Raw genomic sequence first — 17455 nt, 5'->3', positions numbered from 1 at the left:
CACTCTGGAGTTGCCCTCGGTGAGAGGCGCCGAGCAGGTGTGGGTATACTTATTGCCCCCCAACTTGGAGCCTGTACATTGGGGTTTACCCCGGTGGACGAGAGGGTAGCCTCCCTTCGCCTTCGGGTGGGGGGACGGGTCCTTACTGTTGTTTGTGCGTATGCACCGAACAGCAGTTCGGAGTACCCACCCTTTTTGGAGTCCCTGGAGGGGGTGCTAGAGGGCATACCTTCTGGGGACTCCCTCGTTCTGCTGGGAGACTTCAATGCTCACGTGGGCAATGACAGTGAGACCTGGAAGGGCGTGATTGGGAGGAATGGCCCCCCCGATCTGAACCCGAGCGGTGTTTTGTTATTGGACTTCTGTGCTCGTCACGGATTGTCCATAACGAATACCATGTTCAAGCATAGGGGTGTTCATATGTGCACTTGGCACCAGGACACCCTAGGCCTCAGTTCGATGATCGACTTTGTGGTCGTGTCATCGGACTCGCGGCCACATGTCTTGGACACTCGGGTGAAGAGAGGGGCGGAGCTGTCAACTGATCACCACCTGGTGGTGAGTTGGCTTCGATGGTGGGGGAGGATGCCGGTCAGGCGTGGTAGGCCCAAACGTGTTGTGAGGGTCTGCTGGGAACGTCTGGAAGAGCCCCCTGTCAGAAGTAGCTTCAACTCCCACCTCCGGCAGAACTTCAACCACATCCCGAGGGAGGTGGGGGACATTGAGTCCGAATGGGCCATGTTCCGTCCCTCTATTGTTGAAGCAGCTGACCGGAGCTGTGGCCGTAAGGTGGTCGGTGCCTGTCGTGGCGGCAATCCCCGAACCCGTTGGTGGACACTGGCGGTGAAGGATGCCGTCAAGCTGAAGAAGGAGTCCTACAGGACCCTTTTGTCCTGTGGGACCCTGGAGGCAGCTGATAGGTACCGGCAGGCCAAGTGGAATGCGGCTTTGGTTTTTGCTGAGGCAAAAACTCGGGCGTGGGAGGAGTTTGGGGAGGCCATGGAGAACGACTTTTGGATGGCTTCGAGGAGATTCTGGTCCACCGTCCGGCGTCTCAGGAAGGGGAAGCAGTGCAGTGTCAACACTGTATATGGTGGGGATGGTGCGCTGCTGACCTCGACTCGGGACGTTGTGGGTCGGTGGGGGGAGTACTTCGAAGACCTCCTCAATCCCATTAACATGCCTTCCAATGAGGAAGCAGAGCCTGGGGACTCGGAGGTGGGCTCCCCCATCTCTGGGACTGAGGTCACCGAGGTGGTCAAAAAACTCCTTGGTGGCAGGGCCCCAGGGGTGGATGAGATACGCCCGGAGTTCCTCAAGGCTCTGGATGTTGTAGGACTGTCTTGGCTGACACGCCTCTGCAACATCGCATGGACATCAGGGACAGTGCCTCTGGATTGGCAGACCGGGGTGGTGGTCCCCCTCTTTAAGAAGGGGGACCGGAGGGTGTGTTCCAACTACAGAGGGATCACACTCCTCAGCCTCCCTGGAAAAGTCTATTCGGGGGTTCTGGAGAGGAGGGTCCGTCGGATAGTCGAGCCTCGGATTCAGGAGGAACAGTGTGGTTTTCGTCCTGGTCGCGGAACAGTGGACCAGCTCTACGCCCTTCGCAGAGTCCTGGAGGGTGCATGGGAGTTTGCCCAACCGGTCTACATGTGTTTTGTGGACTTGGAAAAGGCATTCGACCGTGTCCCTCGGGGAATCCTGTGGGGGGTACTCTGAGAGTATGGGGTACCGGCCCCCCTGATAAGGGCTGTTCGGTCCCTGTACGATCGTTGCCAGAGCCTGGTCCACATTGCCGGCAGTAAGTCAAACCCGTTTCCAGTGAGAGTTAGACTCCGCCAGGGCTGCCCTTTGTCACTGATTCTGTTCATAACTTTTATGGACAGAATTTCTAGGCGCAGCCAGGGCGTTGAGGGGGTCCGGTTTGGTGGGCTCAGGATTGGGTCACTGCTTTTTGCAAATGATGTTGTCCTGTTTGCTTCATCAGGCCGTGATCTTCAGCTCTCTCTGGATCGGTTCACAGCCGAGTGTGAAGCGGCTGGGATGAGAATCAGCACCTCCAAATCCGAGACCATGGTCCTCAACCGGAAAAGGGTGGAGTGCCCTCTCAGGGTTGGTAGCGAGATCCTGCCTCAAGTGGAGGAGTTCAAGTATCTCGGGGTCTTGTTCACGAGTGAGGGAAGAATGGAGCGTGAGATCGACAGGCGGATCGGTGCGGCATCCGCAGTAATGCGGGCGCTGCATCGGTCTGTCGTGGTGAAAAAGGAGCTGAGCCGCAAGGTGAAGCTCTCAATTTACCAGTCGATCTATGTTCCTACCCTCACCTATGGTCATGAGCTATGGGTAGTGACCGAAAGAACGAGATCGCGAATACAAGCGGCTGAAATGAGTTTCCTCCGCAGGGTGTCTGGGCTTTCCCTTAAAGATAGGGTGAGAAGCTCAGTCATCCGGGAGGGGCTCAGAGTAGAGCCGCTGCTCCTCCGCATCGAGAGGAGTCAGATGAGGTGGCTCGGGCATCTGATCAGGATGCCTCCTGGACGCCTCCCTGGTGAGGTGTTCCGGGCACGTCTAACCGGGAGGAGGCCCCGGGGAAGACCCAGGACACGCTGGAGGGACTATGTCTCTCGACTGGCCTGGGAACGCCTTGGGATTCTCCCGGAAGAGCTAGAAGAAGTGGCCGGGGAGAGGGAAGTCTGGGCATCTCTGCTCAAGCTGCTGCCCCCGCGACCCGACCTCGGATAAGCGGGAGACAATGGATGGATGGATGGATGGAGTGACTTACTCAGGCAGTGACACACAGTCTGATAGGCAGCGACTAAACCACACAAATGAAGGTTCCAAGTCTCATATGTGTGTATACTGTGGCACCCAGCTGGGGTTCATGCCCGGCCGGGACGCCCAGGAAGACAGAAGGAGGGTTCATTCCTCCTCCAGACCACAAGGGGGCGTCCGCCCTGGTTGTGTTGGGGGCCACGGATACAGGGCTTGGAAGCCCAACCCTGTAGGGGCCCGTGGCCACTGCCAGGGGGCGTCCCCGTGCCTGATGGACCCTGGACCCCAGTACTTCCGCCACACCAGGAAGTGCTGGGGTGAAGAAGAGAGGGAACACCCGGAGTGCATCCGGGGAGACAGCCGGCACTTCTACCACACTGGGGCGTGTCGGGTGGAAGATTGCCGGTTCACACCTGGAGCACATCTGGGTATGAATAAAAGGGGCCACCTCCCTTCATTCGAGGCTGGTGGAAGAGGACAAGGTCTTGGAAGGAGAGACAGGAGGCGGCCTGAAGAGTGAGGCATCGTGGTTTGGCCTGGACTTTGGGGAAGTCTGTGGGTTGTGTGGCACAATAATTGTAAATAATAGTTGTATAATAAACGTGTGTTGGGTGACAAAACGATGTCTGCCTGTCGGTGTTCGGGCTGTTCCCCACAATACCTTAACCACTTCGTCATACAAGTTCGGACTCGAGTTCAATTATCGTGTCAAGTGTAGGGTATTGTACATTAACAATAGCAGACAATGACTACAACATCCATTAAATACAACATCAGACGACATACAAAAGAACCTTTAATGAAGTTGTCAGTAAGAGAGGCTGTTGCTTCCTGTTAATTATAGAACTCTTTTTGAATGGTCGTGGTGAAAGGCGCTATATGAAAGTGCATTCCATGCCAATAAAAGAAGCTGTACGTGAAACGGTTACGTGCAGACACCATAGTAAGATTCACTTATTGCCATGTCCATAAGAAGCAGAGTCTAACTAGCATCAACATCTGTGTTTTGGACCTTCTAACTTGCACTTGTTCTCCTCACTTCTTCCTCGCAATACTGGTCCACCGATCCTCTGACTTCGCGATTAACTCTTCTATCCACAAGGGGGCCTTCGAGTCCTGCAACTCTTTTAGAGTCTTAGCCTCGGAGGGGGAGAGGGCGAGGGGCGTTTTTTTTTTTTTTTTTTTTTTTTTTGATATTGAATCCAAGTTTCCATCAAAGCCAGCCAGTCGGGGCAAGAGGAGGATGCTTGGCTTCCTCTCGGATCGCATTTGTTTGGGTCTTTGTATATTGTAGGATACTTTTGTCATTCAGCTTTTTTCCCCTCCGTTTTATTTATTTTATTTCTGCTCTGCAAACTTTCAAGTTTATTCAAGTTTTACGGCAGACCTGAGCGATGCGTCTCGCAGTTTGTGCAGTGGCCCTGCTTTGTGTCGCAGGGCTGGATCTCGAGTGGACACCCTTTGGGGTCGCCGGAGAAAAAGGGGAAACTTTGAACGTCAGCGATATGGCATCACCACAAAAACGTTCGGGAAGACGGGTACCCCGAGGCGCCGATGACATTGACCCACCAAATCTTTTTAGCCAGGAGCGGGGGCCGCACCTGCCAGCTAGTGAAATTATTCCCACTGACACGGCACCGAGGGACGCGAGCAGCAGACCCCTGAGTAATGATGAGAGAAGTCGTGATGTGTCGACTAACGGCACAGGGGACAGGATGCCATCGGACCTTTATAACCCGTTATATCCTTTCACCGAAAGCTCCTACAGTGCCTACGCTGTCATGTTCCTCTCGCTTCTGATTTTCGCTGTGGGCATAGTGGGCAACCTGTCTGTCATGTGCATTGTGTGGCACAACTACTACATGAAGAGTGCATGGAATTCCATTCTTGCCAGTTTGGCATTTTGGGACTTTCTCGTGCTTTTCTTTTGTCTTCCCGTAGTCATCTTCAATGAGATCACTAAGAAAAGACTGCTGGGCGACGTGTCCTGTCGGATGATCCCATACCTTGAGGTAAGCCATGCATAGCCAAAGTGGAGACCAGTAGGAGGATGATTGGTGCGCACGCCCCTTTCATTTTAGCGTTGTTAACGGTACGCAGCCTTCATCAGGGCATGAATGAAACCACCTCTACTTTATATAGCGCCTTTCACAGCAATCAGCATGAAATGCAGATTTGCAAACGATGACATGTCACTTCATGCGAAGTTTAACGAGCATCCATAATTACAGCATTTTGGAGATATTTTAGCAAGATCCGTCCAATTCAGCTGAGACTAACAGGCTTCATGCTTTGAAACTGAACAACAATTGCGTGCTTTTCCGGACTAATGTTCATAGTTTTACTGCGCGTCTTTTGGATTAATTTAAGATCACCACTAAAGATCACTAAATTTTGCTTTGTGCAGAATTAGTCCTAGTCCGTTGTAATTATACGGCATCGCGCATGCGCAAAATATCACTGAAAATGCGCGCTAGCTCGGAAGTAACGTTACAGGTGCCGAGTCATAGCGCCTTAATTCTGGCTCGTAAAAACGTTTTATTTGCTAGAAATTTTATTTATTTATTTTACTATAACATCATCCTTTCAAATAGGTTATTTAAACTTACAGAGAATGTTGGCGTCACTGACTCCAGAAGTGGGGGAATTGTGGTTCTTATACAACATGCGGTCTTCACTGCAGCGCTGTGAGCTATTCTGTTAAAATATAAGTCTAGATTATGTTAATTATTAAATACAGGTGGACATATTAATGCAAATAAATTATATCTTAAGGGATCTTTTATGGTACCTTACCTGACAGCACTTTAGCTCCTGTTATTGGCAAGCTTAGACAGAACAAGCCTGCAGCAAAGATGAGACACACCAACAGTCAGAAACCCAATCAGTATGTGTAGCTGTACAAGTTTGCCTGCGACTTGCTGCTCAAGACAGTTAACTTAAGCACTTGGAATAAACTGTAATATATACTTTAAAAATAATATTATCTATCTATCTATCTATCTATCTATCTATCTATCTATCTATCTATCTATCTATCTATCTATCTATCTATCTATCTATCTATCTATCTATCTATCTATCTATCTATCTATCTATCTATCTATCTATCTATCTATCTATTGTGACTTTCACATCACATGCTCTGTCTGTCTGTAAATCTTTGACAGAACTTCAAAACAAGAGCAATTATACAGACAATTGTTCATGTTAATTGCAGTCTCAATTTAAAAAACAACATATTTTAATAAAGAGCATCCCACAAACTTAATTTGTGAAATTTAAAACTAATAAATGTCTCACATGTTATTTAAATCCAGTCTTATATCCTTAAAACAATAAAATATAATAACTTACTTTTGGCAGGATATAAATGCTATAATATTGATTGACTGGCAGTGCATACCAACTATTTTTTCTAATTTAGCATACTTTTATGATCAGAAAAGAAGTTTTGATATTTCTGTTTCTTAGTTTTGTTTTATTAAAAAAAAAAAAAGGCTTTCACTCCACTGGGAAGTTGAGCCCTGGTCTTCTTGGCAAAGCAGGCCTGCTACAGTCCATTCTAACTGGCAGAGCAGTCTGTGTCAACTATTCACAATTGGCCCCCACGTAAAGGAGACTCATTACTTATTTTTCTAACACTTTTATCTAAGGTCACTAATAACATTGGTGACATTTCTTTTGTTGTTCTAATTGGTGGACAGGCAGGTGAAGTGACTTGCTCGAGGTCACACTGTGTCAGTCGCAGGATTTGATTCCTGAAGACTGTAGAGTATGACCTTAATTATCAGCATCAGGTTTGGTGGAAACCAGGCACCCCTCGTCACCTGTGCAATACCATCTCAACAATGAAGAACTGGTGGAGGCAGAATTATGCTGTGGGTTGGGGACTGAGAGACTAAATAGACAGGGAGGAGGCAAAGCTGAACGGAACAAAGTATAGAGCTATCCTTAAAGAAGACTCTAGACCTCAGAGTGGGCCAAAGGCTCACATTCCAGCAGGACAATGACCATAAGTACAAAGCAAAGACTGCACAAGAGTGGTTTAGGGGAAACTCTAGGGACATCCTTGAGTTGTGCAGGCAGAGTCCAGACTTGAACCCAATCAAACATCTCTGGAAAGACCTGAAAATAGCTGTCCAAAGATGGCCACCATCCAGCTTCATGTTGTGAAGGAGGTCATTGGCAAAACTAAACAGGCTGGCTTCTAAACCCGATGGTATAGAAACAGCCTCAACTCCCCTCTGATCTGACTGAATATAATCAACAGGAAGAAAATGAGTAATGACAGCCTTACAAGGTAACCCAATGAGTTATTCATGTATATAATAACATTTTAAAACCTGAATTATTCAATTTGGGGGTGTCCTGTCCTTTGAGGAATTCCCTGGTTATATATGAGGGAGTGCCTTGATTGTCTCACTCCAAAATATATCTGTGATCTCCTTCACCCCTATGTGCCACCAAGAGCACTGAGGTCATCTGGACGACTGCTCCTTGTAGTGCCAAGATCTCGGCTGAAGTCGAGGGGAGACAGAGCTTTTTCAGTTGTTGCTTCTAGGCTTTGCACATCAGGTCTTCATCCTCGATCGAGGTTTTTCTGCTTTTGCATGATTGTTTGTATTGTGTTTATTTTAATGCTTTTTGTGCAGCACTTTGGCGCACCCTCTGTTGTTTTAAATGTGCTTTTATAAATAAATAATCTAATCTAATCTAATCCAATCTATTGCTTTGTTAAAAGCAGTGCTGGGATAAGAGACAAGATCTCAGTTTGAGGACGTCTGAACCAGGGATCTTTTCTAACTGTTTACCTCTTTGCTCTGGTTATGGATGTGTCGAGTCATGGGATAAAAGAGCAGTCCACCCTGGTGTAGGCTTTTTGCTGATGACATTGTGTTGTTTAGCTCCAGAAAAGAAGAAGAGGTAGCTGGAGGAATGGAGGAGGGCTTTGGAAGATAGAGGGTTGATGATAAACAGGAAAAGAAGACAAAATATATGAGGTTTAATGGTGATCAGGATTCAGAAGTTGGCCTGAAGGGAGAGCTTTTGGAAAGAGTGAATAAATTAAAATATTTTGGATCAGTGGAAGCCTAAGATGGAAATTAGATGCAGAGATAACTCGCAAAGAGCAGTGTGGATGGAACAACTGAAAGGAGTTTTCAGGAGTATTATGTGATGGAAGAATTAAGGTGAAGTTGAAAGGTAACATTTTAAAACAGTGGTAAGGCCAACAATGCTGTATGGAGCTGAGATGTGGGTAGTAAAGGGAGAGCTGGAGAAGAAGCTGGGTGTGGCAGAAATGAGAATGTTGAGATGGATGTGTGGAGTTACTGTACATAAAAGTACAAAGAAATGAGACAATCAGTAGTACAACAAAAGTACCTAAGAAAATACAGGAAAGTAGGTTGAAGTGGTATGGATGTGTGATGAGGAGAGTCAATCAATATGTGGGTAAAAGAGTGATGGGAATGGAAATCCAGAAGAAGTACATGGATAGAGCAAAAGAAGACTTGAAGGAAATGGGTCTAATTGAGAAGGCTGTGAAGGACCAAGCTGTATGGACATGGTTTGGTCCAACATATCGACCCCACATAGAAGTGAGAAAAGAAGATGCTAAAGAAGAAGTAGAAGAGGTCCATGTAGCATTGCCACCTAATGGCTCCACGGTCCTTGATTCAAATGCTGAACCTGGACACTGTCCATGTGGAGTTTACACATTTTCCCTTTGTCTTAGTGGGTATTCCTATCACATCCTCACAGAAGGGCAAGTTAGGTTGATTGGTGACTTTGTCCACGGGTGTTTCCTGCCTTTTCCCCAGTAGTGTTGTTGCTCTGACCTCCGTGAACACTGAGCTAGAATAAACAGGTCTGAAAACGGGACGAGATTAGTCTTTAGACTTTAAGGAACGCAAGGGCCAAAATCCACCTAACAATGTGTGTAAAATTTCCTTGGAAAGGTGTGGAGAAATTGTGAAATCACCTTTGAGCAATTCATTTCATTGGAACTTGATAAGAATTTATTTCCCTTTCTGAAAACATGAGGAAACGAAGTTAGCATTGTACACTTTTGGTATATCCACACATTCTCCAAAATAACTTTGTTTACAAAATGCTAATAAAGAATTTAATTATTATGTACTACCATGAAAAGAGAGTCATACATAAACCAACCTGTAAGTATGCAAGGCCCTTAACATAATATGTTAAACAAATTCAAGAACCCGTATAGATACATTTATAGAAATTAAGTCATTTTACATCAGGTGAGATTATTGTGCAGTAGGAAGCAAAGGAAGATTTTATAAGACAGATGTGAAGAAGAGATGCAGATAAAATGTAGCTGCTCTGTCAGTGAACCGGCAGATAAACATTTGAGCAAAAACTGCGAGAGGCACATAAAAAACAAAACAAAACAAAAAACAGACATGAATTGAAACAAAACCAAAGCCCAATATGAGAGACAATAATCAGGGTCGAGAGAACAAGAGAGTTAAAACCAAAAGTACAAGCAAGAAAAGAGCACAAAGTAAAACTTCAAAGATTTTGTATCTGCAGGTTGGATAAGGATTTGTACTTTTATCCCGTCGTGTCACTCCAACCACTGTAAAATCTTCACTCTGTTCCATTCCATCCAAACTAGTGTGTCCCCTGTTACACGGCTGCACTCGGGTCCTAATTGGGATCCTGAGGTGTTTCTTCGTGTGGTAGGTGCGGCAATGCGCTGTATCAGTGCATGCTCCCGGGGTATCTATTTCCATACAACTAAGATTTCACAGAGATGTAACTGTTTGGAATAACTGTTAGGTGAGACTTGAACAAAAACAAAGAAATAAATTTTACATGTATATGGTTTTGTTATCAACAGCTTACAGTGCCAGTGAGCATTACAGAACGCTACTCTCATTGCTTTAGTGTGATCAGTGAGTGCACATACTCTCAAACCCACCACCACTTGTGCAGGTTTCATGCGCTCCTTGTAGAAGGAAGGAAGAAAGCCAATGCAGTAAGAATATGCTGAGAATTAGGCAATTACTTAATGGCATTCATATCTAACTTCTCAAAACCATCTCTCCATACCTGATCCATACCATATCCATACCAAACTCCTAATCATTGTCACTACTCCACCCCCTTTGTCTTGTTCTGTCTACTTCATACTGCTGTCTCCCTGCACAGACATTCCCTCTTTCAACTTCTCACACATGCTGTATTTATCTAAACATAGAGAGGGATAGAAGGACATGGAGTATCTATCAGGGGCTCACCATGTGCGATCCAAAATCTGTCTGCCTGTCTCTCTCTTCCCACAGACATTCCTGTTGTGATTTGCCTTCAGTATTCATGTTTTCCTGAACCCTTTTTGCAGCACTTTATATCCTACTGTAGACTTTTCGGGTTGTAGAATCAATTTCTGTCATCATATTCCAGGTAGAATACTGTTTTAGGATGGTTTAAAATATTTTGCTTGTGACAGTGTATGGTTGCCACCATTTTGAACAGCGGTTGCCTCAACGTCACCTGGTGCTGACGACATTGGTGAGGATGGTCCAAGTCATGTATGATGGAATGAGGGCCTGGGTTAGAAGCAGTGTAGGGGTAGCAGACAAGATTCTCAATCGAAAAGGTCTGCACCAGGGATCTTCTTTAAGTCCCTGCCTCTTTGATATGGTTACGGATGTGTTGATTTTGGTACTTAAGATCTTTTATTTGTCCTTACATCTCCCGCACATTGTGAAAAACAGGCCTCATTTCAGGGTCACTTATAGAAACTATCTAAGCATGCTAGCAAAGAAAAGAGTGAGACCAGGAGAAAAAGATGTAGACAGAAATACAGAAAAAGAATCGAAACAGGGACATCAGACCGAAAGGAAAAAAATAAAAAACTTTTTGCCTTGCATGCTTCTTCTTTAAAGAAATCGTTTTTCTAAGTACTTTTCATTTTGATCATTTTTTTCAAATATTTTTTTTCCATAATTTTCAAAATTTATTTTTGTTTCTAATTTCGTTTTTTTTTTGTGCCAGTACAGTCTAGTCTCCTGGTTTCTGATCTTTATTAGCATTTTGGACTGTGCCTATTCTCCTGGTTTCAGTCTTTTTTGTTCTTGTTAGCTTCCCCAGGGGGACGTTTCTGAATGTGTACTTCATATTCTGAGGTACGAGCGACCTGTATCGAAATGTAATGTCAATGCATCTGTCCTCCGAATGCACACATTGATACATTTGTGCACGAGTCATCTCACAAATACGACTGATTTGTTGCTGGTGATGCAGATGACTCGAGTATAAACGTATCAATGTCTTGGGGGGACACATACACTCACAATGCAGTTAGTTAGTTTGACATTGCTTACCCCCTGCTGTTTGTAGTGATGAGAGAGAAAAAAATGTAATGTCTTATTTTCATGGAAGATTTAGATAACTCCTGCCATGTGCCCTGTGTTGGCTGGGATTGGCTCCAACAGAACCCCGTGACCCTGTGTTCGGATTCAGCGGGTTGGAAAATGGATGGATGGATTTAGATAACAAAGGTTATGATACAATGGGCCTTAATGAGGGGCCCAATCCTGAGCAACAGAAAGCAATTTTATAAGATATAAATAAATCTCACGTTACACCATCCCACTCATCATGTAATCTTGTTATATGCTCACGACATGCAAAGTGCATTTTGAAGACAGGATTCTTGTCCAGTGAATGATAGGGAGAGACGAATCTTCAGTTCAAAAGCTCAATCATGTTTAAATGTGCAGCTTGTTCGTGAACTACTCTGATTTTCGGTGTTAATTTAACAATAATTTAGCAAAAAATGAAAAGATGCTCATCTCTTTTAATCTTTCTTCACAACTCATCACTTGCAGTTGTAGAATCAGCCTAGTTGCTCTTCTATGGAATTTTTTTAGCACTGTTTTTTTTTTTTGTAGCCTGGAGAGCAAAACTGTGCAGGTGAGGCCTCACCACTGTGTTATAAAGCTTGAGCAGAACCTCCTTGGACTTGTACTCTACACATCAGGGTGCTATATAACCTGTTAGCCTTCTTAATGGCTTCTGAACACTGGCTGGAAGCTGATAGTGTCGAGTTCACAGCGACTTCTAACTCCTTCGCATATGGTGTACTTTCGATTTTCAGACCTCCCATTGTGTATTCATACCTCACATTTTTACTTTCTATGTGTAATACTTTACATTTACTTACATTAAATTTCACCACACATAAATCTGCCCATGCCCAAATGCTGTCCAAATCTCTCTATAAAGATTCAAAAGATTCTATCTGATCTGCCAATCCACCTTGCTTGGTATCATCTACGAAGCCTAACCAGCTTGTTATTCATATTTCTATCCAAATTACTTACCAATTTCAGATAAGGTTCCTCGCTCCATCACCCTCTGCTTCTTGCGTTTTAGTTAATTCATCGCCCATTTACACACAACACCCTGAACCCCCACTTCTTTGTAGTTTGATGCCCATTCTCTTATGTGGCACCTTATTAAATGCCTTCTGAAAGTCCAGATAAATAATATCATATGCATCACTCTGATCGTATCCTTTTCTTGCTTTCTCATTGAATTCCAGCATGCTAGTAAAACACAACCTTCCTTGTCTAAACCCATATGGACTGTTCAGTAAAACTCCTGTTCTAGATGTATTCTGCCCCATGTTTCTTTAATGATTCCATCCTGTAACTTATCTGTGATGCATGTTAAGCATTACTCTTTTAACGCAACAGAAAAATAATATTTGCTATTTCTAGTCCTTAGAAAATTCCTCAGTATGCAGTGACTTCCTAAAAGTATGTGCCAACGGTTTATGTACAGTATTTCCTTTCAAACCTCCTAAAGAACTTGAAGATAAATTTGATCTTGTCCTGGCGATTTGTTAGATTTGAGCTTATTTAATCAATGCAGCATTTCTACCTCTACAATTTCCAAATTCTGAACCCATGATGACTGTTCAGTAAAAATCCTGTTCTTACCATGTGCTGTTCAATCTTAATAATTCCTTACATTAATTTACTTGTGATGCATGTTAAGCTTACTGATGGTAATTACTGTGTTCTCCCCCATTATCAATTTTATATTACGGGATATTTGCTATTTTCCAATCCATCTTAATTTCCCTGGTGTGCTGTGACTTACTAAAAATATTAATATAGATAGATAGATAGATAGATAGATAGATAGATAGATAGATAGATAGATAGATAGATAGATAGATAGATAGATAGATAGATAGATAGGATTGGAAGCGTTTCTGATGCGTAAGAACTAAAATATCCTAAAGAAGGTAAAGCTTATCTACTTTCTTAAATGAGGTTAATCCTGCACCACTACTGTATATGTCTATTGAATTAAATGGAGCACATGCCTGTATAAAAAAAAAATATTTCCATCTGTCTAAGCATTACTGATTGACTTATTGTTCTTCTGATACTAATGTATTAGGAAAGTTGGTTTTGGCAGATAAAGTATATCTTGGGTATGAATGTTGGGGGATTGGTAGATAGTACTGAGGCAGTTATGTCCTCGCAGGTTTACCTGGACATACTTTATATCTAACTCTACTTAACTCAACTGACATGCTGCTTTCTTCTTTCTCATTTTAGGTATCTTCCTTGGGTGTGACTACATTCAGTTTGTGTGCCCTTGGGATTGATCGATTTCATGCTGCCACAAGCACCCAGCCCAAGAGCCGGTCCATTGAGCAGTGCCAGTCCATCCTTGCTAAGCTGGCAGTGATTTGGATTGGCTCAATGATACTCGCTATACCTGAAGTCCTGCTATGGCAACTCACTCAAAATCAATCAGTCATGTTAGGCACCATCATTGATTCCTGCACCATGAATCCCTCCACAAATCTTCCAGAGTCCATCTACTCGCTGGTGATGACGTATCAAGATGCCCGTATGTGGTGGTACTTTGGCTGCTACTTCTGCTTGCCAGTCCTGTTCACTCTTTCTTGTCAGCTTATTACAAGAAGAATAAGGAGTTCTAACAAGAATCAAGATGCCAGAGTTTCCCCTAAACATATTCAGTGTGAACGGCAGCTTAATTGTACCGTGACAGGTTTGGCCATTATTTATGGGATCTGCATTCTGCCTGAAAACATCTGCAACATTGTGCTGGCCTACTTGACCTTGGATGTTTCTCAACCTACATTGGATCTCCTGAGTCTCATTAACCAGTTTTTTCTGTTTTTCAAGTCCTCTGTGACCCCTGTGCTCCTTTTGTGCCTCTGCAAACCACTGGGTCAGGCCTTCATGGACTGCTGTTGCTGCTGCTGCGAAGAGTGCAGTCAGGAATCCCAGGCTAGTGAGGGAGGAGATGGAAAACTGAAAACCACAGAAATGTCGTCTTCCATTTTTTTTGACAAGCCCAAAGACAACCAGTTAATTCTTGGTATTGGAACACCCTGTTAAAAATCAGAAGGAAGTCTCCTGGCCCATTACTTATTTTGCAATGCATCTGAAGTTCTCATTTTTCAGTTTCTTGTAAATAATCAAACTGGTGAAACCTCTGTCCATGGCAGACAAGGACAATTAAGCTCAAAATATGGCCAGGACAAAGAAGAGATTTGATCCAAAAATCTTGCAAGCCACTAACGATCATTGGCAGTTTCCTATATGACCTGGCTTTTTAGACCAGTTTCCCTCACAAATCTAGATTATAAAGTGTTGTCCAAGGGATTCAGGACAAAGAAAGCAAACTCTTTGTAGATGCATTTTATGAAGGGCTGAAGTGGGAATAATGCAAATCAAAGAATGGATTAGCAACTACAGAATCCTCGGTTATCCCAACTCTTGTTATCACACATCACCTGTGGATGAATCACTCAAATTAATCTAACTTCTGCAGAACACCACAATTCCTTGTCTTACTGAATCCTCATTTTGTCTTCTTAGTGAGTATAAACCACATTTACATTTTTATGATAACAACCATCATAGAAATTAGAACAATCAACGATGCTTGCGATCCCCAGCCATATGAGAGCAACCAAAAATGGAAAATGTATTCTGGGACCAGCAGAGTTGAGATGAACAACACAAGTAATACACACACTCATTGATAAAAAGTTTATGACCTGGTGGTGGCAGTTGAGCAGCTAATTTTCCGAATCCTTTTAAAATTTAAAATTGTAAAAAAATTCAAGTAGGGGCAACTTTATAGACACACCTCCACAATAGTTTTATCACTTTGACAAAGAAGACGTCCTCTACAATTGTACATCCATTTTCTAAACCTGTTTTTTGCAAAGGTGTTACAGGAGACTAACCTGTAGGAATCAGTTTAGAGTCTCTACTAGTGATGTACAAAACGATTCACGTGAAATTAAGATTGCGGTGAAACTCAATGTTTTGTTTCGCAAATAAATTTTTGAAACAAGTGGTGTTTCACTGCCAGCAAAATTTGTGCCATTGACACACAAAGAGATGTGTTTTGTTCCTGACTGGAAGCATGCATTACATGCATTAAACCAGCATGTGTCTTCCTCTTCTTTAGTTTGTAAATATAGGTTTTAAGAAAATGAAAAAAATACATACCAAACACATTTCCTGTCATGTATAAATATTTACCAAACATGTTCTGGTAATTCAATCCCCACTTTGGTAATTATGATGACGATCATGGCGATAGCAATCTTAAAAATGCATCAGAGACAGATATGAAACTTGAATCTCCACAGTGCTTTGAGAGGGCATCTCTTCAACCTCTTCTGGGAAATTCAGAAACAGGAAGGCTATGAAACGGCTGAGGGGCGGGGAAAGCAGCGACCCATGCAGTGAGTTTTACTATGGAGAAAACACAGTAACGTGCACAATCGTGCATTTTAGTGTGTTCTTTGTGTGAAAATTACGCAATGTGTACCATTGTTAAAAAACGCACCATGCTTCTCCACAGTGATGTGAACGAATGGTATACATAAAGTCGATTTTATTGGTGTGCGACAGATTTCTGTATTGGCTCAAGATGAGATAGTGAAAATTTGAAAATTGAATCTGAAAACAGGTAGAGGTCAGTACTGAAAGGACTGCCAACTGATCGTCAAAAAAAACTAAGAACCCTAACCCAAAAATCAAAGTATAAAGCTTGAAAAATATCTTGTTCAAAAAACCAGTTAATCAGTCAGAGATAGCACTGGAATCAAACAGAGATTCCTAATATCAGATGCTCAGGAAACCTTTGAGCCAACCTTTATGCAGGTGCTCCAAATGATGTCACATGCCGCACACTCCTGGGATGGATCACCGTGGTAACAACCAATGTTTAAAAAGCCGGTGCTCAATAAAAAAGCGAAATGGCGTTTAGATAAGACATTTTGAAACAAATTATGAAACGTTGCCCAAATTTTACAAAGTCAATGTTAAATTCATATTCCTCTTGGTTCAAAATCTCACAATCCATGTAAAATATGTGTACGACAACCTTAGAGAGGCATTCAAAAATACAAGAAAATAACTCAGTATAATAGTTACAGGCATTATGAAGCTACAGAGAAGAACACAGTGTGGAAACAAAATGGGGAAGTGGGCAAAATGTTGGGGTAGCACCCATGGTAAAATCCATTTAATAGGCCAGGCAAAAAGAATGAACAGAACAAAAAAGTCAGGACGATAGGTCCAAAGCTATGTCACCATTAAAGATGCATTACAAAATAAGGCTGTCTCCACCAGAGCAGTTATTTTGGTGAAAGCAGGGTCCAGAAGGAACACAGACTTCCAGCTATCCACATTCTTATATAAGGGACAGACAGGAAGGGGTGGAGCTTCTGATAATTAGGCTTCATTTCTTCCTCCATTCTAGGGAAACAAAGGCAAAAGGTGTTAGTGATTGGGTTACATTCAAATCCTCCTCCATTCTATTTACCTGATCAGGTAAACACAGAAGTGTGAACAAGACTTTAGGGAGCAATATTTCTTGTTTTTCATTGCAAAACCTTTGCCATCCATAACTCTTTTTAGTGAGACTTGCGTTTAGCAGTTGCAATATTGCCTGTGAAACAAATCTCAGTCTCCGTTTCAAGAAACTTTATGCCAATCAAATCTTGCCTGTTTCACTCATCACAACCTAACTGCATGCGTTGGTACTACAGGACTTGATGTGTACTGGTACACATCAGTATTCCAGTTTTCACTGCACCAGACCAGCAGTAAATATTTTCATTATGGTAGTAAAAGATTGTATTCCCCACACTCTCCAATTTAATGTACATACTGTATATCAACACAATCGAATCTCTATGGGGGACCCACCTCCTGCTATAATGTACAAATATTATTCTGATTGAAATTCCAGCAGATTGAAATTCCACACTCTCTGATAAAATGTATGTCTCCGATATAATTGTATGGCATGCCTGCAGTATTATATTTTTCCATGTGGTGTAATAGTAGTAAATGGTTGTGTACCGGCATCTGGGAAACCTTCTGGGGGGACCCCTCGCACCCTTCAAATTAATGTACGTATAATCATCGCAATCAAAACTCCAAGGGGAACCAATCCCCCCAGATCTCATCCTGATCAAAATTGCAGAGGGGCCTCATCCTCGCGCTGTCTGATAAAATGTATATATATCATCACGCTCGAAACTCCAAGGGGCACTCCACCCCCCACTTCTCCAATATTGGGTATGGTGTACTGGCAGTATTCCATTTTTAGCTGTATCATACTGGCAGGA

The 17455-nt window shown here is 43.2% G+C and overlaps 1 protein-coding gene across 1 annotated transcript; it reads left to right on the top strand.

Annotated features, from left to right (window-relative positions):
- Nucleotides 1-3983: 3983 nt before the first annotated feature.
- LOC114647894 (G-protein coupled receptor 37-like 1) lies at nucleotides 3984-16339 on the top strand. Its single transcript, XM_028796573.2, has 2 exons — nucleotides 3984-4787; nucleotides 13383-16339. The coding sequence occupies exons 1-2, from the start codon at nucleotides 4170-4172 to the stop codon at nucleotides 14193-14195; spliced, it is 1431 nt and encodes a 476-aa protein (XP_028652406.2). The 5' UTR covers nucleotides 3984-4169; the 3' UTR covers nucleotides 14196-16339.
- The last annotated feature ends 1116 nt before the right edge of the window (nucleotides 16340-17455 follow it).

The sequence above is a fragment of the Erpetoichthys calabaricus genome, chromosome 3 (assembly GCF_900747795.2).
Source record: "Erpetoichthys calabaricus chromosome 3, fErpCal1.3, whole genome shotgun sequence".
NCBI lineage: Eukaryota > Metazoa > Chordata > Cladistia > Polypteriformes > Polypteridae > Erpetoichthys > Erpetoichthys calabaricus.
The sequence above is the reverse complement of the archived record's forward strand: the minus strand, read 5'-3'. Positions and strand labels throughout refer to the sequence as shown.

Coding starts and splice junctions, on each gene's coding strand:
- LOC114647894 (XM_028796573.2), top strand. CDS start 4,170: ATGCGTCTCGCAGTTTGTGCAGTGGCCCTGCTTTGTGTCGCAGGGCTG. Junction 4,788..13,382: donor GGATGATCCCATACCTTGAG/GTAAGCCATGCA, acceptor TTCTCATTTTAG/GTATCTTCCTTGGGTGTGAC.